The sequence below is a fragment of the Anneissia japonica genome, unplaced genomic scaffold, assembly GCF_011630105.1.
Source record: "Anneissia japonica isolate Jap-2015-1 unplaced genomic scaffold, ASM1163010v1 scaffold287714_len2871179_cov188, whole genome shotgun sequence".
NCBI lineage: Eukaryota > Metazoa > Echinodermata > Crinoidea > Comatulida > Comatulidae > Anneissia > Anneissia japonica.
The window spans coordinates 1,595,213-1,619,006 of NW_022755542.1; the positions used below are offsets into that span (position 1 = coordinate 1,595,213).

The 23,794-nt window shown below is 34.9% G+C and overlaps 2 protein-coding genes across 2 annotated transcripts; both read right to left on the minus strand.

Moving 5' to 3' along the window:
• Positions 1-1,565: 1,565 nt before the first annotated feature.
• On the minus strand, positions 1,566-10,419 carry LOC117123695. The gene is made up of 8 exons (XM_033269709.1): positions 10,061-10,419; positions 7,216-7,299; positions 6,685-6,832; positions 5,629-6,124; positions 5,065-5,467; positions 4,842-4,949; positions 4,235-4,348; positions 1,566-3,841 (listed from the first exon to the last, which is right to left on the minus strand). The coding sequence occupies exons 1-8, from the start codon at positions 10,359-10,361 to the stop codon at positions 2,721-2,723; spliced, it is 2,775 nt and encodes a 924-aa protein (XP_033125600.1). The 5' UTR covers positions 10,362-10,419; the 3' UTR covers positions 1,566-2,720.
• A 2,762-nt stretch (positions 10,420-13,181) lies between these two features.
• On the minus strand, positions 13,182-22,783 carry LOC117123691 (probable ATP-dependent RNA helicase DDX58). Its single transcript, XM_033269705.1, has 9 exons — positions 22,721-22,783; positions 20,321-20,631; positions 19,669-19,761; positions 18,993-19,134; positions 18,151-18,646; positions 17,030-17,429; positions 16,810-16,914; positions 16,018-16,131; positions 13,182-15,130 (listed from the first exon to the last, which is right to left on the minus strand). The coding sequence occupies exons 2-9, from the start codon at positions 20,619-20,621 to the stop codon at positions 14,070-14,072; spliced, it is 2,712 nt and encodes a 903-aa protein (XP_033125596.1). The 5' UTR covers positions 20,622-20,631; positions 22,721-22,783; the 3' UTR covers positions 13,182-14,069.
• Between the last annotated feature and the right edge of the window lie 1,011 nt (positions 22,784-23,794).

The window sequence follows — 23,794 nt, forward strand, 5'->3', positions numbered from 1 at the left end:
TCAATAGAGAGCGCCACCTAATATCAAACTTGAAATATTGGTGAGCCAATCTAGCTCCTTGGTTTGCACTAAAGTTTCTTCGTGTTGTGGAAAACCTATTTCATTTATTTTGTAGCGTAGGTTGTATTCGGGCCGCCATACCCCCGCCCCCCCCCTTTTTTTTTTGTTGAAAAGTTAAAAAAAAAAAAAAAAAGGAAAAAAAGGAAAGATAAAGAAATTATTGATCGCCCAAAACGCCTCAGAGGTTATTTCCGAGTATTTCAAAAATGAACCTAATATTTCAGAATCAGGTGTGTTACAACTTGGTGGATTTTCATTTTCTTCTGCTACTTTATCAACATTTATAATCTTGCAGTGTACAATAAAATTTAAAACATTTTTTGTCATATGGATCGATGGCTTCTTCTCTTTGATATAAAGATGTCTTTTCGCCTTTAATGTATATATACAGTACTTATCTAAGTGGACTGAGGATGAGTGTTTTCGGGTTTAATTGAAAAGAGTAATGAACCTTTACAAGAAATACAGTATTTTAATTGTTTGTTTTATGGTTAATGGTTTGGCAGTCAACAAATATAGACTTGCCACAAGTCTGTAATTCATTGATTTTTCGTAATATTAGCGCATTTCGGAAAGCGTCACCAGCGTCAGTTTATGTCGAGAAACTTTTTGATGCGAATTAGAAAATCCAAGAAAAAGTATACTATGGAACGCCATGCAAATTAGTAATATGGAACGCCATTGGTGCCAAAGTCGATTTATTCTTAAGCATTTTAACTGATTAAGACAAATATTAGGGACTGGAACCCAGTCTATCAACAAATAAAGAAGTAATTTTTGACATTAGGAAGCATGCAAATCAAAGCCCATGGTATGTAAAAGTAAAAATCAATCAGGTAGATTGTGGCTATTAAATAAGTAGCTTAGTTACTGATATTACTCCAGTAATTTAGGCCTCTCTGACGTGAATATCGTATTCTTCGTACTTACTTGTTTAAAAAAAATACATATATAGCAGGAAATTGCACTGGTTCAATTGGGCTCCTGCAGGAAATGTGAGAGTAGTATGTAGAGATGGCAGTTTGTATTGTGGAAAATGTTTGATTTATGGATGAATTGGTTCAGCTTCCAAATAATCCGAAATGAAACACATTCGATGTTCAATAACGTTGTAGACTGTAAGAAGAATTTAAGACAAAGTGATCTTACTAGCAACAAATAAGAATTATCCACTCCATAATCACTTTGATTGGCGATATGATCTTTGCATTATTTTACCTAATCTTTAGACGTGTAATGATTTTACATATGAATCAAATGAGGATAATGGCAGTGTGAAACCTATAAATACTATATATAAATATTCGAAGAAATAATAAGCCTGCTACTGATAAATTAATAACTTTATAAAGAAATACTGTATTGTAGTAAATTAACATTAAGATTCTGTACTATTAATTATACAGTAGTTTGAAGCATCTATTTTCCAGTGAATATTTTTTAGTTCTGGCAGTAAAGAAACTGTTGGCTACTCATCTTGTAATAGAAATATTGTATAGCACTGATATCTACCAACAAAATGCACCTTTAATTATTCATTAGATATATACTAACCACGCACAAAATACATGGATGGCATTGGCTCGGGTACGGGTGGTGTCGGGGAGAAAACACAGTTGTAGATTTAAACAAATATAGATTTAAGTGGCTTGTCACATATGAAAGCAAAATAGGCACTGGGATTTTAACTCTTAAGAAGGAAACCTGATCAATCAAAATCAGTGGCATAACAACCTGCAAGAAAGTGTTGAATTGAGGGCTCATTTCATTTCATTATTCACTCATGAAGTCTCACAAGATGGCTGAGGCGACAGTATTTCTTTGATTCCTATTTATGAATATCAAGGCTAAAAAGACTACACTTTAACCATGCAATTTAAACATAACAAATTATGTGCATCGTACATGCATACATCGTGAAAGTGCTTTGTAATTAAATGCATTCTTGTTTAGGTCTACTTTTTTATATATTTAAATGCTGAATCATGTAGCTCATACTGAAGCCATTAAAATCTGACAAAATCAATAATTTACCAGTTAAAACTGGGAATTACATATTGTTTTGATGTGGTTAGTTTTGGCACTTCTCTACTCGTACTGGAACCATAATGTAAATGCCACGTAACAGGGTTCTTGCCCATTTGAGGCATGGTATGGCAAAATGGATAAGTTGTAGGAAAAATTGAAATACAAGTTACTGGTAATTTCAGTTACCTAATGTAATCTTTAAAATGAGGGGTCATTCATTAAAATTGGACATTTCAAGCCTAAGTTATTTGAAAGTGAAAGTGCAGCACTTTTAGAATCAAGATAAACATGATTTGGAGTAATTGCCTTCCAAAGTTATTTGTACATACATTGTTTAATAGAATTAACTATCAACGTTAAATAAACAATTTGTTGACCATTTCCTTTGGGGCACATGTTTAATAAGAATTAAACTGTTGATCTATAATGAAAAACAAATTTGGAAATTTTTTTAGCTCCCATATTTTATAACTCATTTACTCAATACTGGTCAGTGCGACAGCCTAACCATTTCGCCACAACATATCCTCATTTGGACTGCAAGAAACCACGTTTTGTGCACCCGGCCTCCAAAATCAAATAGACATTACACCACTGATCAAAATACCAGTGTGCCAGACATTTAAATTTTTTTATTGGTCCTCCTTCATTGGTGGAATTGGAACATCAAGTTTTTTCCACTGTGGAAAATACTTCAGCTCCCCATTTGGAAACTTAACATTAAAGTTATTCAGTTTTAAGCAAGGGTACAGTTTGAAAGTGTTGCCCCAATCGGCACCACATTCTTTGCAGTGAATTTTCTTCGTTCCATCCTTTCTTTTCGTTTTATCACGGTGTTCTTTTACAATTATTTTACTCCAATTCCAATACTTCTTTTTGTATACATGATTGAATTGACTCATCAACCTAACATCGCTGAGTGAACAAGCAAAAGTCCCTGTATCAGTTGTGCATTTTCCATTCCCTGTGGAGCCTCGGCAGTGGAGCTTGAACTCTGATAACTGACTTTTACCCTTACTGCTAACACTCTTATCAACGGTGTAACGTTTGCATGATAGATTTTTTCCCTCTTCATTTTCCTCACCGATTTGATTGACAAGCGATGGGAAACTTTCCACTAGTACATCCTTTTCCTTCACCCTAACCGCCTTACTTTTAGTCTTTAGACTACTGGGTAATGCCACTGGAGATTTCATAGGTTCACTAATATCATGCTCTCCCTCGTGACTTGGCTGGCCTCTGACATTTGTATCCAATGAGCATCTTTTACCTGATACACCCTTTAGAACTTCGAACTCTTCAACTCTCGTGTTCTCTGATATATTCTTTTTAGGTGATATGCTTTCTTCCAGCACTTCATTTTCTCTCAATATCTGGAGTTTTTTGTGCTGATTGTTCTTCAGCTTAACTGATTCCGGTAAGTTCTGAAGATGTTTTACTACTTCAGTTAACTGTAGCTGTGCTACCAAATCCAGGAGTTCTTGTGTGACATCCTCATCTGACTGACAGATACGGATCCCATCCATGACAGAGACGAAGATCACTGCCATGTTCACCCCAATCAGCTTAACACCTTCTAATCCAGCAGATGATGTGAGCAGGAGTCTTTTATTTCCAGAATTGAAGCTCTCCATTTCACTTGATTTGTCAGTGGTACTTAATAACTGTGTATGTAGATTCTTGAAATCTGGCCTAGAAATAAGCCAATCATGAAGAGCTTCCAGAACATGGTGGTGTTCACTGATAATTATTGCTGAGAACACAAAAACAGAAAAGCAATATAAAAATGTGTTACATTAAATAAATAAAAAAAAAACCAGATGAGTAGGTATTAGAAGGATGATTAATGTAAATGTTGGTTTACAAATATGTCATAAAGTAATTTAAAGGGCTCTTTAAATATTTTAAAAATATGTCTATAAATTCATTGTGAGGCTTATGGAGGAGTTGGTTTCAGTTGTGACAACATGGCACTTGCTAGATTTGAACCCAAGATCATGAAATTGAGAGGTGCTCATCTTAACAAACATGCTACCCCACATTTTTCTATGTTAAAATGTCCCATTCAAAGATCATTGAATACTACGTAGATATATCTGCTCTTGATACACAAATATGATCATCTATAAGATTAAAAATCACAAACCTTTAAAATCACCACCACTCTTTGCCAAAATTTCCCTCTTCAAATGAGCAAGTCTAGGATTTTCATACTTGCTGTCTCCTTCTTTTGATAACTTATAAAGTTGACTGGAGTGTTCTGTAATGCAAATTAATAAATACTTTATTAAGGTATTATGAACATGACATTATATGAAATATATTAATGTATTATGGACATCAACAATCCACAATAAACTTGATCAATACACGAACACTTGATCAATGAACCATGATTAAAAGTACTACGGACTTGATTAATGTATTATGAACCTGATCACTATTGACTTGATCAATGTACTATGGACCCGATCAGTGCACTATGGACTTGATCAATGTACTATAGATTTGATCACTGTACAAGTTGATCAGTGTACAGTATATGAACTTGATCAATGTATTATGAACTTGACCAATGCACTATGGATTGATCAATGCACTATAGATTTTATCAATGTACTATTGACTAGATCAATGTATTATGAACTTGATCAATGTAGATTTGATGAATGCACTAAGAAATAAGAAATTGATCAATGAACTTCAATAATGAGCTGTGCAATTCAGTTGAATTGATTACTTTGAACTCTTACCTTGGTAGAGTTCTTCAAGCCATTCATTGCCATCATCATGTTCTTTGTATAACTTTTTTAAAAATGCAAAAGCATCCTTTGTCCTCATCATCTCATTCATCTGCAAAACTTGTAAACAAAAAAAAATGAATGTTTTAGTCAATAATAAATTAGTATGATTTTTTTTTTATATAAAACTCGCAAGTGGGTACAAATTGTAATCTTGGTATCATTGTCTGGTTACCTTTATTGTAGACTGCTAAATGATTCAAAAGGACAATTGTTCCATTTTCCTCTTCATCATCTTTCTTTTGAGTCTTCTCTTGTTTCCTTAATTCTGCAATGTGATATCCATAATTCTGAGAATAACGCTGTAATGGTCCAACTTTTAGCTCCAGTTTTTGTTCGATATCAAACATCATTCTACTAATTACTCTGCAAAAAGGATCATCTTTGCGTCTAGTGGCAACTGATAGCTGTGTCACTTGTGGATAAACTTGCAAATACAACTCATTGATTGTGGCCTCTTCTGTTATCATTGAAACACACATAGCATCTAATGTTCCAATTAAGTTGCTCAGATTATCTTCTGTTTCTTTTATATCTCCATGATTGTGTATATTGCTACTAGTTGTCAAGCCAACTACCTGAGGACATTAAATGGATGCATATATTGTAATATCAATAATACTTCTTGATTTTAGAAACAGTATTTGTAGTTGGCAAGGTAAATCACTGGGTGAAAAACTATTATGCAATACAATTTATTTTAGATAAGAAACAAAACATATGGTGAAACAATTCATACTTGTAAAGCTAAATTAGCTGCCAGTTTTTCTGTGAGGTATGATTTTATAATGGAACGGAAAGGATGACCACTCTGACAACAGAGATGGCACTCATCAAGGATTAGCAGAGTGATGTCACTGAAGGCTAACACTTCCGATGTCAGAGCTCTTTCGAAAATCTCAGAAGTTGAGAGTATGACATCATATTCTTCCATAGACTCTGCTGTTATGTTCTTCTGGTCATTAAGATTAGTGTAAATCCCGAAGGATGACAGGTATTTCCCAAAATTGCTTAACCAACCCAATCTGTTGGTTGATGTAAGATATACAACTTTCAGCTTCTTCACACCACTTCCACTTTGAGAATTCTGCAGATGGGTTATACAGATATGGGCAAGAATCCTGCTTCTGGTTTCATCTTCATCTGGAGAAATGATCAGGACATTCTTCTGCTTACCATCAAGAGTGTCTCCAACAAGCAACTCTTCATACTTAGTCAGCTGAAAGATGTTACTTCTAAAAGGCAATACACGTTTACTAATTATTTAAACAATAATCCAACGGATTTAATAAAGGGTTGGAAATAAAATGTGTCGGAAACCTAAAGTGAATTTTTGAGGATTTAGCACTCAGCCGCCCACAAAAATGTAGACGTTTAAATGGTAAAAATTTGATGTTTCCTTTATAAAAATAAATACTCAGATAACGTGAACTTTAGAAATGCTCCAATTATTTAATTTTTTTAAATTTTTTAATATTTTATTTTTCTGAGCATGGTAATATTCATCGACACAAACTTCCATAAGACAATTGATAAATAAAGTAGTAAAAATGTGTAAACATTGGAGTAAAACCCCTGAGGGGACACCATCCTTGGGGAATGAAAAATTTCCCCTCTAATATGGGTGTCCTAAAGGAATTAAGGGTTTTACTGTATTATAATTTGTGGAAGATGGGTCATTTTATGGGTGATTCTTGCTTGCTTGCGGGAGTGTGGGAGGCCATCCCAATTTCTTGGCGACTCCTGCGACTTGAGGTAGAATTGGGACCCCTGAATTCACATGGCCTTAACTTACCTATCTTTCTCTAGAAATGTAGAAACACTGCTTGTAGGTCTAATTCCAAATACGGCTGAATCAGAAGTTGGTGCTTTGTCAATAACCACTTGCGAGGTTTCTTTTGGTCTTGCTCCATTGTAAACATTTACATTTATATTTACCGTAGCTGGCGACAGAAATGAATATATGCAAAGATTAATGTAACATTGGGATTATGATGACAACAAATGTACTGTAATAGATAATGCATCACTATAATCCAGGCTGGAAAAAAATGTTTGTGCCCCTGACAGTAAACTTAATCAAATGCCTCCAACACTAATTGTACACTAAACAGCCAAATAGTGGTGACGTCCAGTCAGACTAATTTTTCAAGCCCTGGCTCTAGTCATCATAACCACCATTGTTGTCATCACCGTAGTTGCTGCTTTCATCGATGTTGTTAACATCATCATCATCATCATCAAGCTTTATAGGATGAGTATTTGACTTGAGATACTAAATACTAAGCAGAATATAAAATTAAATTAAATTATATTCAATACCTACCTTGTGGTGATAGTGGCAATAAGCTCTGGTTGGAATTTGAAACATCTCCACAAGTTTGATGGAAAGGCAATGGATTGGAGATTCCTTAAATGAAAAAAGAATCTAAAACATTATAATCACACTGTGGTAACAATACATTGTACACATCAAATTGAGCACCTCACTGCTTGTTGTTACAATTACAATAACAATAGACAGATGGTACAAATTCAAATCAAATATGAGCTTGTTTTGGGAGTACAGTACTATGCTTCTCTCTTTCACCTTTTATTTCTTTCCTTCTCTCTTTATTTGGGGCCCTAGCACCCATGGGCCCTGGATCTGCCCCAGTGTACCAACTTTACCTAAGCTTAATATAGTATAGATCTCCAAATTTGTCCAAATAACCTCAGACCCTCAGGATTCACACTTTCTTGAATTTGGGTACCCCGGTATTACCCTGCTCTGTGCTTCCTCTTTGACTTGTAACAATATAAATGTAGTAGAATATAATGAAATGTGTTGAAAATTATGTTACTTCCATTATAGTTTTGTTTAGTCATTCAGAGAGGGAGGGGGTGTTTATTCAATGGGAAAAAAATTCCCACCACCCCCAGATATTATATGCCATGACTGTACTTTAAGATGTCTAAATACGCTGTGGCTATTTTTACAAGTCGTGAAGATAGCCCCCAATGCTATTCTGACGACGATGGGTGGTGCATGCGCGTTTAGGGTGTCCTCGTCGGGGAAAACTTGAACTGAACGCATCGCGACCGTCTCAGGCCTACAGAAAGGCTACATCATAGCTCAGACTCGGTAGAAGCCAGTTAGCCTACGCACAGCGGGCTAGCTAGGAGTAAACTTCGCGGCAGGAATGGACTAGAGTACATCATTTAGCCTACAATTTAAATTTTGTACATGAAAAACAAAATAAATGTTTAGCCCTAGGGCCTATCTCCAACATAGAAAATTAAACATGGAAAATAACCTAGTTTCTCGATGGTACCTGAATTTTTGTGACTCCGGTCTAGGGCACCAACACGACACAGGGGCGGATCCTGAGATGTCCAAAAAAGGGTGGGGGATCGAGATAACACCACTAGGGGTTAGGGGGGACGCCCCCATGAACATTTTGTTTTCTAGACGCCCGAAAATAACTTCTGAGGCGTTTTGGGCGATCATTTTTTTTTCTTTTTCTTTCTTTCTATTTATTTTCTTTTTTAAAACAACAGATGAATATGATAAAACTATCTTGAATCTAGCCTCGAAAAACAAGCATGTGAAATGTTCTGTTATGTAACTTTATTGCATAGTATTTTACAAAAATCAGATATAAATGTGTATTTGATTTAACAAATCAATTCAATAACAAAAAGCATTGTCTTTCATTATGAAGCATTCGGAAATTGATAAAATTACTACTACAGTATTATATAATAAGTTGCACCGAACGTAACTATGAAATAAAATAATAATGTAGGCCTATTGCACATCCCTGAAGCTTGACATGACATAGGCCTAGAAACTGGAAGGTCCATTAAAAACCAAAGATACTAGAAACACAAGATAGAGTTCTCCACAGAAAAAACTGTTCCACCGAAATGCATGGTGGGAATACAAACAATGGGGCACCGCATACTGTACAGCTGGATCTAAAAAAAATTCTGCCACCGTTACATAACTGTGAATACATAATCTCATTTTGCAGAGGTTAAAATCGTTGCCATTATCCATAAAATACAAACAAGCACATAAATAAATCAAAACAATAAAAAGACTGACACAAAAGCACAGAATCGTGTGACCGGACTCTGATTAGTGATAAGTTTTCCTCCATCAGTGGAAAAGAAGAAGGGCACCATGTGCGTCTGGATATACCAAAGAGCATAAATCTGCAAGAGGTCCGACTGCCGGGATTCTTTGGAACACAATCCTATTTGAAAAAGTACTACCCAAAAGGGGTGTGGCATGACTCTTTGGATAAACCTAGCGACAGAAGGGCAAACTATACGTCTGGACCAAGTATAGAAAACTTGCATTATAAAAAAAGAAGGGAGTTGTGTACGTCTGGACCAATTTCCGCCTCATTTTAGCTATGAGTGCTCTATCTTGCATTCTAGTATCTTTGATTAAACTCAATCGCTATATGAAGTTTACTCCTAGCTAGTCCGCTGTGCGGAGGCTAACTGGCCTCTACTGCGTCTGAGCTGTACGTGCCCTTTCTGTAGGCCTAGAGATGAAGTTTCCCCCGACAAGGACGCAAACCGCGCATGCGCCATCCATTGTCGTAAGAATAGCATTGGGGCTAATTTCACGACTCGTTCGTAAAAATAGCCACAGCGTTCAAAATAAATGAACTGAGTAAATTTTGGCACCACCGAAGTCCGTCGGACTATAATAAACAAAAAAATTTTAACCTATAGTTTATTTTTATTTGTTTTATTCTATTTATGAAAATTTGGTAAACAGAACCTTGATGAGAGGCCATGACCTGATGATAATCTATATAACTGCACTGTAATACACAGACCTATTTTAATACACTTATAATATACTACTTAGATAGGCTTTTCTTTTTCCATCTTGATTTCAGAGGTCAAAAACATTTTTCAATTTTTTTCAATCATATAGCGGTGTAGACTAGTCTTTTAAGAACATTTCGCTGAAAATTTTTTTGGATACTACGCCCCGTTACGAAGATATGATTTTTTTAAATAACATGATGTCAAAAAATCAGCCCAAAACAAAAGCCTATCTTATTTCTTCTGTTGGTTACGCACCGCTGATTCGCAATGTTTGTCATCATTTCAAGATGACAAACCGATTCGTGAAAAAGGTCTATTTCAACAAAGTTAAAACCTACCAGCTTTAACTTCTTTGAATTTTTCCTCAATCCTGTCTGCCAGGTCACCTTTTCCTATATCGTCTGACCTAAGTGCTTTCACGATATTTTCTTTCCAGTTTGGTTTACGGCATAACCTTTCACACAGACATATGACTGCCGATGTGTTGCCCTCTGTTTTATAAACTGCTCTTACATTTTCCTCATCGCTAACTGTAAGCGTTCCCAAAGCCACAATCATATCCATAACATCAACACACTTGATGAACTCTCCTCGAAATATGTCATTGAAGGCAGCTACATACATATCATTTTCGGCCATGATGAACCTTTAAGAAAGAGGAATATGAAAAAAAACAACAAAATAGATCTTCGTATTACAGGCCGCATGGTTAAAAAGAAGGGCGCCGCCTACGTTGGGCACGACTTCCGCCTCATTTTTACAATGCGAGAACTCTATCTTGTATTTCTAGTATCTTTGGAAAAACCCAAAGCACCATCATGTGACGTCTTCAAAACTTGTTTCTTGAAGAGGGCGACATACAGCTTTCAGAAACACTCATGAGGTGTCATTCTAATCTTGTAATGTTGATAGCAGTGTACTGTATTTTTATTTAAATATAAATTCTAAATAAATTATATTATTGTACTTAAATCTAAATTAATTTCATAAATTATGTTCACAGACAGCTTTTGCCAACACCACTGCTTTTTTTTTTAAAAACAAACATACCAAGATAAATTATATAATTATAGCAAAAACATCCCTCCTACCCACTCAATTAATCAACTATTCTTTCAGAAGCTTACAATTTATTCTTTCAGTTGTTTTTTGCATTTTTGGTTTTGTCTGCTTTTCCATTGTTCGGATATATTTATAAATAATATTAAACTTTAATTAAGAAAAACAACACACTTAATTCTATTATTCCTTTTTCTTCTTTCTATAAGTATCCTTACCTGGTTGAGCGAACCCACTGCCCGCCAATAATGATGATTTTTAAAAATAAAAATAACATTTTATTTTTGGCCAATCAGTGCACCCACCACCACGAAAAAAAATGTAAATTTCAGAAAAAAATAATAGTTTTTCATCATTTTAATTACACCCACCACTGCCTTGAAATCTGCAAAAATATATTGTATATTTCTTCATAATTATTTTATATAAATTTTAAGCATTTAATCATCCAATTACTACACTGTTTACATCACCAATAAAATTTTATTTTATTTTCTACTCTGATTGCATGTTTTTGGCAAACCATTTGCTGAATAAGAAAACGAAATTTTATTTTCTTTTTCCCCGCCCTCTTCTGACGATCTTCTAAATAAGTTCGCAAAACAGGGTATAAAAAATGTCTTACCTACTTAATATATTTCAGACTGACAGTGATAGTCCAAAATATTTTTTTTTTAAATCAAATACAATTTCATAATCTGATAACCAATAATCGTTATTTATTCAGTAAAACATTACAGTAATTGCAAAAAGAATTGCAATTCTTAAAATTCAGATTAGGTCACTCTCTATTACACTTCTTTTTTTAGTTAATAAAAATCCCAGTGCATTTTAAGAGAATTTTGAAAAATATACATTTTGTTAAAATTAAATTACCATAATGCAAAAATATTAGATTTTTCAAGATACAAACTTGACAAAAGTCAATTAAAAGGCATTGAATTACAGTATATAAATCAACTGATTAATCATTATTCCAGTAATATACAAAATACATTGTGTACATATGTTTTCACTTCAAGTGGAAATGAGTATCCCACCACAAAAATTACTCTACATGTGAGAACACTATTAAGAAAGATTTAGAAGGGTTTATGTATGAAAATGTGTCAATTTATAATATGTGCCGGCAATGTCGGAGCAATATACATTGTGTCATTAATAAAATTACAATTTAAAATAAACATTTTATGAGTTTTCTTATATCTATACATATACATTGTGTTATTAATAAAATCATAATTTTTTTTTAAAACCATTTTATGAGTTTTCTTATATTTATTATTCAGTAATTATTTAAATATTTGTTAGAAATGCTGCAATATTCAGGCAGGTTCTTAACATAGTTGATAAATACTTACAAATCCTTGAACCCACATACAAAATATCCTGTCTTACTTTTTTCATATTATTATATTATTAATATATAACCTTTATTTTTTATTTTATTTTATTCATTTTGCAAGACGGTTCAGGAGTCACAAAGCGGAAAATCCACCGTCGCCTGAAGGACGTGCGGCTCCCAACACACAAATTACCCAAAACAAAATAAATATATAAACAGTAAAAAACTAAGATTTACAATAGAACATTTTTTTTAGTTTTGCCTTAAATAATTTAAAATTATCCCAAACAAAAGAACTCTTAATATCTTCCGGTAACAAATTCCAAAGTCTAACAAAACGAGTGGCTATAGAAAACTTTGACATGTCATTCTTTGAAATTAGATGCTTAAACGCAAGTAATTCCGGATGGCGATTATTAATAATGAGACGATGTGAGACAGAATTATCAATAGAGTTACTTAAAAGGTTACACACTAGTAAAATTGAAAAATAATCCCTTAAAGTTTGAACTGAAATAAGATTTTAAAGTGTCTAGTCTCTCCTCATAGGACTGTTCCAGCCTCTTTTGATGGAGAATAAATCTGGTGGCTCTTCTCTGAATCCCCTCGATTTGGTCAATATGACCCTTACGATATGGATACCATGAATGTACAGTATTTGCATATTCAAAAATGTGGAAAAGTTATTAAAGACAGCTGGCAATGGGCTTTTCCGAAGTGTCACTCAAACTTACCAACTGGCCAATCAGAAGAAGGAAAAGGTGTTGTTCCCACAAACAGACTTGTTTACGTACGTTGACAACGTTTTGTGGTACCTTAGCAACAGTGGAGTATCTAGGAGTCTTGAAACGGGGAGGGGAGTGGGGCTGATAAGGGAAAAAGTGAAGGGCTCTAAAATTAAGTGAGGGGGCACCAGCCCGTAAAATGAGGTGATTGTTTTTCAAACATTTTCTACCAATTTGGGGTGGGGGAAGACATGGTGGGGGAACAAGCTTATATTTTGGAATGTTATCTTCTACAATATGGAAACATACAGTATGCCTTCAGTATGCCTTTTCCTGTGATCTTCTTTACATATTATACTGTATTATTATTATGTTGACAATTGCACTAGCTATAGGCCTATCATTAATTATTTTTTTGTTGACGAATCATATTTATTTTTTAACCTTAACTTCAGAATGGTACGTAAAACTGTACAATACAATTAAATATAATCAATAAAGCAGCAATAATACTCTTTAAGTACTCTACTGTACTACATAGACCCATCAAAAGTTACCTAATTACATATACAGGTTTCATATTTTACCTAAATGATTATAAGATATAATTAAATGAACATAAATCAAATATTTATCAAGGTAAAAGAACATTTAACTATATGATCAACCAATTTATGGAATTCTCTAATACCAAAACTCTTGGCAATATCAACCACACACTTTTTATGTAAACTTGTAATCTTGATTTAAAAAAGAAACGAAAACTTACTATATAATTTTGAATCACTTTTTATTACAGGTGGGTTTTTATACTTTAATTATTATCTGATATTGTAAATTTTATACAGTATTGTGTTTCTGAACCACTGTTAAAATCAGTATATGTTGTGCTGAATTAAGATTAAGGAAAAAGTATAGCACTAATCTGGAGACCCTAGGCAGCTTCTTGTTTTGGATCTTGAATTAATGATTAAGCCCTGTCCAGACTATCATATTTTATCTAACACAAACATGTGACATGCCTAAATATGGTCACATCATGACCATATATAGGCACACTATGACTATACATGGGCATACAAGAGCTTATGGAATTTTTGACACAGGCTGTGAGAAGAGATAAAGTACTATCTTGCCAAAAGATAGAAATGAATTAACGGTGAGATATGAGCCCAGAAGATGAACTGCAAAAATGCTGAGCTTTAACCATCTATTTTCCTATTGATCCTCATTGCTCATTGGTGGAATTGAAACACCAAATGATTTCCTCTCTGAGAAACACATCCACTTCCCATTAGGAAGCCTAACAATAAAGCTTTTTAATTTAAAGCAAGGGTAGCCTTTGCAAGTATTGCCCCAATCGGCACCACATTCTTTGCAGTAGATCTTCTTTGTACCACACTTCCTTTTCTCTTCATCATGGTGTTCTCTAACTTCAATTTTACTCCAATTCCAATAGAAATCGTTGTATACATGATTTGTTCTACTGATTAAGCGAATTTCGCTGAGTGAGCAAACAAAAACACACTTTCTATGACCTATGCCTCCTCGGCAGTAAAGCTTAAACTTTGATAACTCACTTTGATTTTCAACTTTTTGACCGTGACTACTGGCATTCATATCAACCTTGGAACTCATACTTGGTATATGTTTTGTACTTTCCTTCTCAATTGCTTTACCACTTGCATTGACAGAGGAACCCTTTTCTTTCTCCGTAAACAACTTGCTTTTGATATACGCACTACTGGCTGTTGAAGATGTTACCCCCTCACTTGTTTGACCTCTGACAGTTGTATCAAATAAATAACTTTTATCTGTTACCCATTTCACAGCTTTCAAACCATCAACTCTTACATTCTCCACTTTAGATATATTTTGTTCTTTGACCTCTCCACTTTCTCTCAATATCTGAAGTTTCTTGTTTAGATTGCTTTCTTGCTTCACAGACTCAGGTAAGATCTGAAGACTTTTTACTACTTCATTGAACTGTAAATCTGCCACCAGATCAAGCAGTTCATCAGTGACATCATCTTCTGACTGGAAAATATGGATCCCATCCTTGATGCCAAAGATCACTGCCATTTTCACACCAGTCAGTTTTGCATCTTTTAATTCAGTAGATGATAAGAGTAGCAGTCTTTGTTCAGCATTGAAGATCTCTATGTCACTTGATTTGTCAGCGATACCCAATGATTTGATTGTTAGATTCTTGAAATCAGGACATTTTAACCAATTGTAAAGAGCTTCTCGAACTTGACGATGTTCACTGACTATTATTGCTGAAAACATACACACACAAAAACACAAAATGAATAAATAACAATGAAGACACAAGCATTTCTTATAGACGTTTGTTAACGATGATAGGACCTATGATAGGCCTACTGAACTATGGGAAAATGTGAAATAGATAACATTGAAACGGGCAAGGGAAACGCCACGTCAATATTTTTGCCGCTATAATATAATATATAATATATAATATAATATAAGTGCCGCTCTTGAATAAGCGCCACTCCTGAATCAGCGCCGCACTGAAGCCAAAAATTTTATAAGCGCCGCGGCGCTTATTTGAGCATTTACAGTATCCAACTGGTAGAACTGGTCAAACTGGTAGTACCAGCTGTTTGAACTGGTCCAACTGGTCTATTAAATAGGTCTAGTTGGTCCAAATGGTCTACCTAATAGGTTCATTTGGTCAAACTGGTATACAAATAGGTCTAGTTGGTCCAACTGGTCTACCAATTATGTGTAAATGTACTGTTACTTTAAAAGTGGAGTTGATGTCATGAGAAAAAGTCCTGCTCTCACAAAAACTGAACCCAAGACCCTGGCATTAGCAGTTAAGTATCTTAATCACTAAGCTATATACTGTAACTCCACACCACTTCAAAGTGGCAATTATATTGAACTACTTTTCGTGTTGCTCTTTGCGACCAACAATAAAATTCCCAAAAAATTTCACGTTAACATACCCCACTACTGAAGAATTATGGATCTTAGGTAGCGAAATTGTTTACAGTCGTAAAAACTTTGATTTGAACCCAGAATCATGATATTAGAAGACACACTTCTTAACCACTAAGCTACACTTTCCACTCAAAAACAGCAATGAATTCTGCAGAGATTGATGCAAAAATATCAATATTTATTAAAAAGCACAAACCATTAAAATCACCACCACTCTTTGCCAAAATTTCCCTCTTCAAATGAGCAAGTCTAGGATTTTCATACTTGCCGTCTCCTTCTTTCGATAACTTATAAAGCTCACTTAAGTGTTCTGTGAGCAAATAAAAAAAATGGTTTATCAATGAACAGACTTGATCAATGAAATTTGTGTTCTGATTGCATTGACCTTCAATTAATTAATCAATATACTTGATTTTAATCCTTTCTGCATGGGTGTGTGGTTGTGGGTGTGTGTTTTCATAGTGCAAACATGGAGGAAAGAACCAAACAATGATGCTTGAAGCAAGGACATATGTTAATGTTAGGCCATACTGCAATTTTGTAAAAAAAATTAATAAATGTTGCATCAACAGTACATTTTGGCATACAAATATATTAGTCCAGCCATTACCTGACCAATCAGGCCACTTCATACGGCCACTTCGGATGCGGAATAGGGCTACTTCCTAGCAGTCTAGCGGTAACAGACCCGATGCATTAGGCAGTGGCAGAAGCTACTGCTAAATCAAACGTTCTAGTGAGATGTCTGTGTACTTTCACTTGTGAAAGCAGCCCTATTCAGTCGATAAATTCCCCCCCTAAACTTAAAAGCTTAATTCAAATAGTTGGTGATGCAATTATCAGGACAGCTTTGTATTTCTGATGGCCACTTGTCTTTCCATCAAAGACGGCTAAAATAATAATAATAATGATAGAGACGCCACTGGCACAGACTGAAAAGGTGAATGTATTATGGATTTTAGTTGGACTGACTGCATTCTGAACTAACCTTGGTAGAGATCGTCAAGCCATTCATCGTCATTATGTTCTCTGTAAAAAATTTTTAACAATGCAAAAGCATCCTTGGTCCTCATTATCTCATTCATCTGTAAAACTAATAAAAAAAATACTAATTGAGTCATTAGTGCATCACTAATCTATACTACTGTACTATGTGATAATGTGATGGTCATAAAATGTTTTTTTCTTTTTTAAATGTCAAACGTTACCTTCATTATAGATGGCTAAATGTTTCAAAAGAACAGATCTTTCACTTTTAATTTTCTTGCCCTGTTTTTCCTCCTCCTGTTTGCTCAATTCTGCGATATGAAACCCATACTCCTCAGAGTGGCGCTGTGATGGTCCAGCACTCATATCCAGCTTTTGCTCAATTTTCGACATCATCTCACTAATTACACTGCAAAATGTATTATCTTGGCGTCTTTCAACAACGGAAAACTGTGAGATTTTTGGAAAACTTTGTTTGTAAAACTCCTTTCTTGTGGACTCTTTTGTTACAGCAAAAATGCATGTAGCATCAAGGGTACCCATTAAGTTTCTCAGATTATCTGCAGCTTTTTTCACATCTCCCTGATTTTGCAAATTGCCTCTAGTTGCTAAGCCAACTACCTGTACGTATGATAAGATAAGATGTATTTCATTGTCATACATACAAAATATATATGAAATTTGCCTTCCTGATTTGTAAAACAATCAAACACACATAAAATCATTAAAATACAGTACTTTAAAAACTTTGCACTTTCCACAAATATAAAAATACAGTAAAAAACATTAAACATACAAAAACTTACAGAAATCACAAAACATGGTAAATTTTCAAAATTCAGGCATTTAAAATTTTAAAAAGTATAAAATCGCAATTTGGGTTGGGAGGTGGTGTCCCTCACCCTATTGCAACAATTATTCAAAATAATAAGCTGCTAGACGCTCAAACAGGGCACCTCGACCTAAGGATGGTGTTTTTTGTATCTTATCGGCATCCAAACTATTAATTTATATAGGCCAACATTTGATATTAACGTTTAGAATATTATTTTTTTCTCCTAACTTCCCCTCCTAGCCCCTGTAGCACCACCACTGCACCGTGCACCGTAGGACTGAATTAGGCAGTAGTACAATAGCGTATGTAAACAACACACCAATCAAGCATCCAGCAGCTATGTCAAGAATTAATAGCAAGGAAATGCTGTCAGTCTTGCAGTACGAGAGGCAAGAGTGAAACTATCAACCTCTAGGGATAGGAAAATTGTGTTGAAGGTAAACTGATGATTTTACAATTAAATATAAATAGTAAAAGAATAGAAAATATATTGAATATATTTTATACTTTTGTCATAGCTGAATTAGACGTCAGTTTTTCTTCAAGGTATGATTTCATAATGGAACGGTATGGATGACGAATCTGGCAACTCAAGTGACAATCATCTAAAATCAGTAGTGTGATCTCCTTGAAGGCTAATGCTTTTGAGTTCAAAGCTCTTTCAAAAATCTCAGGAGTTGAGAGTATGACATCAATATTTTTCATAGACTCCGCTGTTATGTCCTTCTGGTCGTCAAGAATACTTTTAATCCTGATGGTTCTTGGCACATACTTCTGAAGACTGCCAAACCAATTTATTCTGTTGATTGTTGTAAGACAGATGGCTTTAGGCTTCTTCACACCATCTACTCCAGGATTCTGCAAATGAGTTGTACATATATGGGCTGGAATCCTGCTTCTAGTTTCATCTTCATTTGGAATAATTATCAGGACATTCTTCTGTTTACCATCAAGAGCATCTGCAACAAGCTGCTCTTCATACTTTTTTAATGGAATGTTGTTCCTGAAAGACAGTCAATGTATATTTTTGATGAACAGCTTTTGCTACGGTCAAATGAATACAGAAACAAATCAACACATACTTTTGGTCAAAATTTCACACAGTACAAAAATAGTTATTGTAACAGTGGTCTTGACTGAATAGGAGGGGTTTCAGAATGGAGGAGGATGTTGGAATCGGAGGGTTGTTTTTTTTGGTTTTTTTCAAATTGGAAGGTGCACTTTATATAATACTTCTTCCAAATTGGAAGAAAACCTAAAGTGGCTTTAAAAAAACTAATCAAATCCTCAACGGCAACAAATAGTGACTATTTTGTAATTTACATAATTATTCTATGCCCTCAACTTACATATCCTTCTCTGGGACTGCAGGTGCCACATCATGAAAATTATTTGCACGCCTACTCCCTGCTGAATCAGAAGTTGTGGAGATAATAACCTTTGATCTAGCCCCATCATTGTAGACATTTACAATTTGGCTTATAACCATAGCTGATAAAAAATGGATACACATTGTAATGTATTAAATTAAAGTACAATTGAGATGAGGATAATAAACATTTATAATAAATAATAGTGTTGGTAATCACAATTTTACTTAGCTGTCTAAAGTCATGTTCACATTGGATAAATTTTGACCAAATTGAAGTTTATTTCAAATTTAACTTGGTCAAACCACACTGCTGTCCGCTGGATTTAAATTTGCAGTAGGTTTTGCGATAGTACGATTTTGTGCCTGTATGACCAGTCTAATCATTGACCCACTCTGTGAAAGTTGGGATGCGCTAAGTCGCCCTGTTCTCATTGCACATTCTTGCTTGGGAAAAACAGCCTGATTATACTTCCGGTTCAAAGTTCACTTAGTTAAACTTGACCAATGAATGCAGTTTGTTCACAATGGACTATTTTATTTGTCAAGGTGAACTTGTACATGGTTATTTGATACAAATTAATCCAATAAGAACATGACAAAAAATACTTATTTATATTTTAAAACTTAAGTTAATTTAAAGAATCAATACATACATGGAATGCCTTGTGTTGTTTGTGGCAACTGTACTGGTATTTGAATTTGTACATTTGATTTGGGAACACTTCCATGAGATGAATTGGCACTTTCTTTAAATGAATAATAAAAAAAATCCAACTATATTATGTTACTTATTCTATATACCACATTTGCACACATCAAAACAAAATTAGGATCTTATTCCCAGCCTGTTATGCTTGTGTATGGTATACACTGCAGTTTTGCAAATGTGAAATGAGGCTATGCACTCTGGGTGCTAAGCCAGTTAAAGGATATGAGGCTTGATTTAAACAGGCATAAAAGAATAAATTTTTCAAATATGAAACAATAAAAATTACTATTAATTATTGTTAAACTTTACAATATTAGCAATTAATATGGTAATTTTCCATGCACTAGTGAAAAATTTAGCGCAAAAAATAGTGCATTACTGTAGTAACAAATAATTCAATAGTAACAATTCTAATACTTTTATAACAATAATAACACCTGTAATAATATTAATTACAATAGCAAATATTATACTGTTCATTCCTACTTCCTAATCAAATGATTTCAATTAGTTTAATCTCTTCCTCCATCAATCAGACTATCACAGGTTGCATTTTAAAATAATTTTTTATTCATTAGATCTAACCAAAAACTTACCAGAATCGATTGCTCTGAATTCTTTTTCAATCCTGTTCGCCAGGTCATCTTGTTTAATTTCATCTGACCTAAGTGCCTTCACAATATTTTCTTTCCAGTTTGGTCTACGAAACAAACATTCACAGAGACACAGAGCAGCTGGGGAGTTGCCCTCTGATTTTGAAACTGCTTTAATGCGTCCCTCATCATTATTGGTAAGTGTGTTTCCTAAAGCCAGAATGATGTCTGTTACATTAACACACTTGGAAAACTCTTCTCGATATTTCTTAAAAGCAGCTACATATGCATCATCCTCAGCCATGATGAGGCCACTAAAAAAGAAATTACATAACTGTAATTTAGTTCTGTCCACACTACTAAGTTTTTAAAAATAATAACAATAATAATAATAATAGTGTAGTATTATATTAATATAATAATACGCTGGTATCCATCAAACAAGATGCTCGTGCTGCTTGATATTTGGACTAGGAACTGCATCAATGACTTTCTTCACACCTAAAGGGCCGCTTCGTGTCTGTGCTAGCAACTCTCGTCATCCACCACAGGGGCTGACTGTACCAGTACACCGGGGTATCCCCTACTCGTTTCAAATGATGTACTGGGTTCTTCATAGTACACACAATCTATTTTATACACTTTGCCTACTGTTTATAGTCCTTATCCAAGAAGACATACTGTAGGCGAGCATGTTCGAACCAGTGGCAAGTGGCAAGTATCTAATTTTCCTATTATATGAGAGTGGTATAACATCATAATGCCCTAATGGGTGCAACATGACATAATCATATTAATAATTGGGTGTGATGTGATATTATTCATGCCCATATATGGGCAAATCACACATACTTGTTACAACAAAATTAATACTGTGGGGGAAAAAAATCTCCCCAATGCCACCCCACTGGCCCCACACCTGAATGTATTTCTGTCATGTATCAGTTAAGTTGTGCATTGATAAGTATCTGGCTGGATAGAATCGGTGACAATACCTATACATCTTAGAGGTATAGCACTCACAATTTGGTGATCTAGGGGGAAGCGGAACTGACAATTACTTTTATTTGGCCTCTATAATAATATATGATTTTCTAATAATAATAATTAAGTGCAATATTTAAAAGTTATTTCTTTAGCTGTGAAAAAAAAATGGTAATTTGACTCAGGCTGTTTTTATCACCTTCTCCCACTGTTTTGTAAAGGTTACAAGTTTTTCCTTGTTGTTGGCTGTTCCACCAAACTTTTTTCTCTCCAGTGGATTCTTGGCACAATTTTTATTAGCTCGAAGCTAATAAACTTTTTTGATTGAATAAGGCTTGAAGTATAACTGGTTGAGTAGATTTATCGGACAAAAGCAAGTCCTTTCAAAAATATTTTGGCTTTACAGATCTCTAATATGATGTCATTTGTGGACCATTGTATATTTTTATAGAACAAAGTAACAAGTGGCCTTTTTATTTTAAGTACTGAGTGTGATTATGATATAAGTGCAACACATACACTATTCAATTACAAGTTTTGTAGATTGATATTTATTTACTGAGTAATGATCCATTTTGTTAGTATGAAACCCAACAAGCAACACAGTGCAGCAGTTTATATTTGGGCATACAGTATTTATATATTTTGGTATATTTATTGCAAAAAAGAAACATACAAAACAGTCTATTGCAGCAAGTGCTGAATTGAATTGAAAGACTGAATATAAAATCACAAAAATACAAACATGGCAATTAAAAATTTACAAGTAATTATTCAAATAGTATATTATTAAATACTGTATTAAAATTTATATTTGAAACATTAAAGACAGATGGGGTCAACAATTACAGACAGAAGTTACATAAGAAATTCAAGAGGAATTTAACAATTGATCCAATAAAAATATATATACAATTTTTTAATCTTAATCATCCAGCCGGACTAGTTAAAATAATGGGAAAAACGAACGAAAACCTTTCAATTAATCACGAATCTGTACCCCTCTGCAACCTATTGTATGTAAATCACATAAGGACTAAAGACTAGACTAGACTAGATGACACAGGCTGGGACGTCTGGACGGAATTGTGTCCAACACAGTGGTTGACCAGGCTAGGCCTGTACTCCTTCCTGCATCTCACTCTGAGATGTACATCCGTGCCTCTGTCTTATGGTTTGTGTAGCCTATCCACCCTACGCCCTGTCTACCCTCCTACCTAGAGTCGATCCTGTCTAGCCTAGCATACATCAAGGCCCTAGGCCTACTCTACAAAAAAAAGTTCCATGTGCCCAAGGCTAGGCTTAAGTCTAATACATATCTGTACGTACCAAGAAAGTAATATAGCCCTATACTTTAACAAAGTACTGTCTGTACCAGGAGCAGAAAACTAGGCCTAGGGCCTCTGGATGCCTACCTACCTACATAGAGACCGACAAAACGGAAAAACAAGAAAATAGCAGGCATATTGTGGGAAAACCCGCACATATGACGTCATGCAAACTTTTTTGGTAATACAGTAATATGAGGGCGCTATACAAACAACGTTAGAAAATTTTATAAAAAAAAAAAAGAATGCCAGTCAATACGAGTGGTGCTTCGACGACCAAAGAGTATAAAACTGCAAGAGGTCCGACTGCCGGGGATTCTTTGGAACGCAATCCTATTTCAAGAAGTACTACCCAAAAGGGGCGTGGCCTTTAAAATAAAAATGAACGCCTTTTACGTTCTTATGAAGGACACGCCCCTTCGTGGGAGTACTTTTTAACGTTTCATTGCCTGTATACAAAATAAGGGCAGTCGGACCTCTTGCAGTTTTATAATCTTTGCTTCGACGTTTCCAATGGCGGGATTTAGAAGACGACCCCCCCCCCCCCTCTTTTGGAGAGTTAAAAAAAAGGAAGTGGATATATTTACGTCGCCGCAAACAAATCTGGAAACGATATATTCACGTAAATAGAGAGCGCATGTCACACTTCAATAATTCCGTACGTAAATGTATCGCTTCTGTAAATCTGAGACAAACTATACACGTGTATCGGCGTCAGCCCAAGTTGCCCAAGCTCACCACGGCTATGGAAGGCAAACGCCGCCAAAAATACAATTACAAACACACAACGTACTAGCACAAACACACAACGTGTTAGCACAAACACGCAACGTACTAACTCAAACACACAACGTAGGCCAACACCGCCAAAAATACATTTACAAACACACAACGTACTAACTCAAGCCCACAACGTACTACGACGCAGGCCACAACCGCCAAAAATACAATAGGCATTTTTCGTTTTGACTACGCGGCCAGTCTACTACGAACTAATGGACCGTGACGGCAACGCCAAGACACTGTTCGCGTACTACATCAAGAGCTGTTTTCGTTTTTTTTAAGGCGACTACGACGACGCAGCACACGTACGTAGGCCTACGGAGGGGAGTTAGTCGACCATGGTTTTAATACCAGAGAACAATGTTCTCTTGTTTTATATTTG

Excerpts from the sequence above, each read along its gene's own strand:
- LOC117123695 (XM_033269709.1), bottom strand. The coding sequence starts at position 10,361 with ATGGCCGAAAATGATATGTATGTAGCTGCCTTCAATGACATATTTCGA. Across the intron at positions 7,300-10,060 it reads ATTCAAAGAAGTTAAAGCTG|GAATCTCCAATCCATTGCCT; the intron begins GTAGGTTTTAAC and ends TTTTCATTTAAG. Across the intron at positions 6,125-6,684 it reads ACATTTCTAGAGAAAGATAG|AAGTAACATCTTTCAGCTGA; the intron begins GTAAGTTAAGGC and ends ATTGCCTTTTAG.
- LOC117123691 (XM_033269705.1), bottom strand. The coding sequence starts at position 20,621 with ATGGCTGAGGATGATGCATATGTAGCTGCTTTTAAGAAATATCGAGAA. Across the intron at positions 19,135-19,668 it reads AACAACACAAGGCATTCCAT|CTATGGTTATAAGCCAAATT; the intron begins GTATGTATTGAT and ends ATTTTTTATCAG. Across the intron at positions 17,430-18,150 it reads CTAATTCAGCTATGACAAAA|GTAGTTGGCTTAGCAACTAG; the intron begins GTATAAAATATA and ends TCATACGTACAG.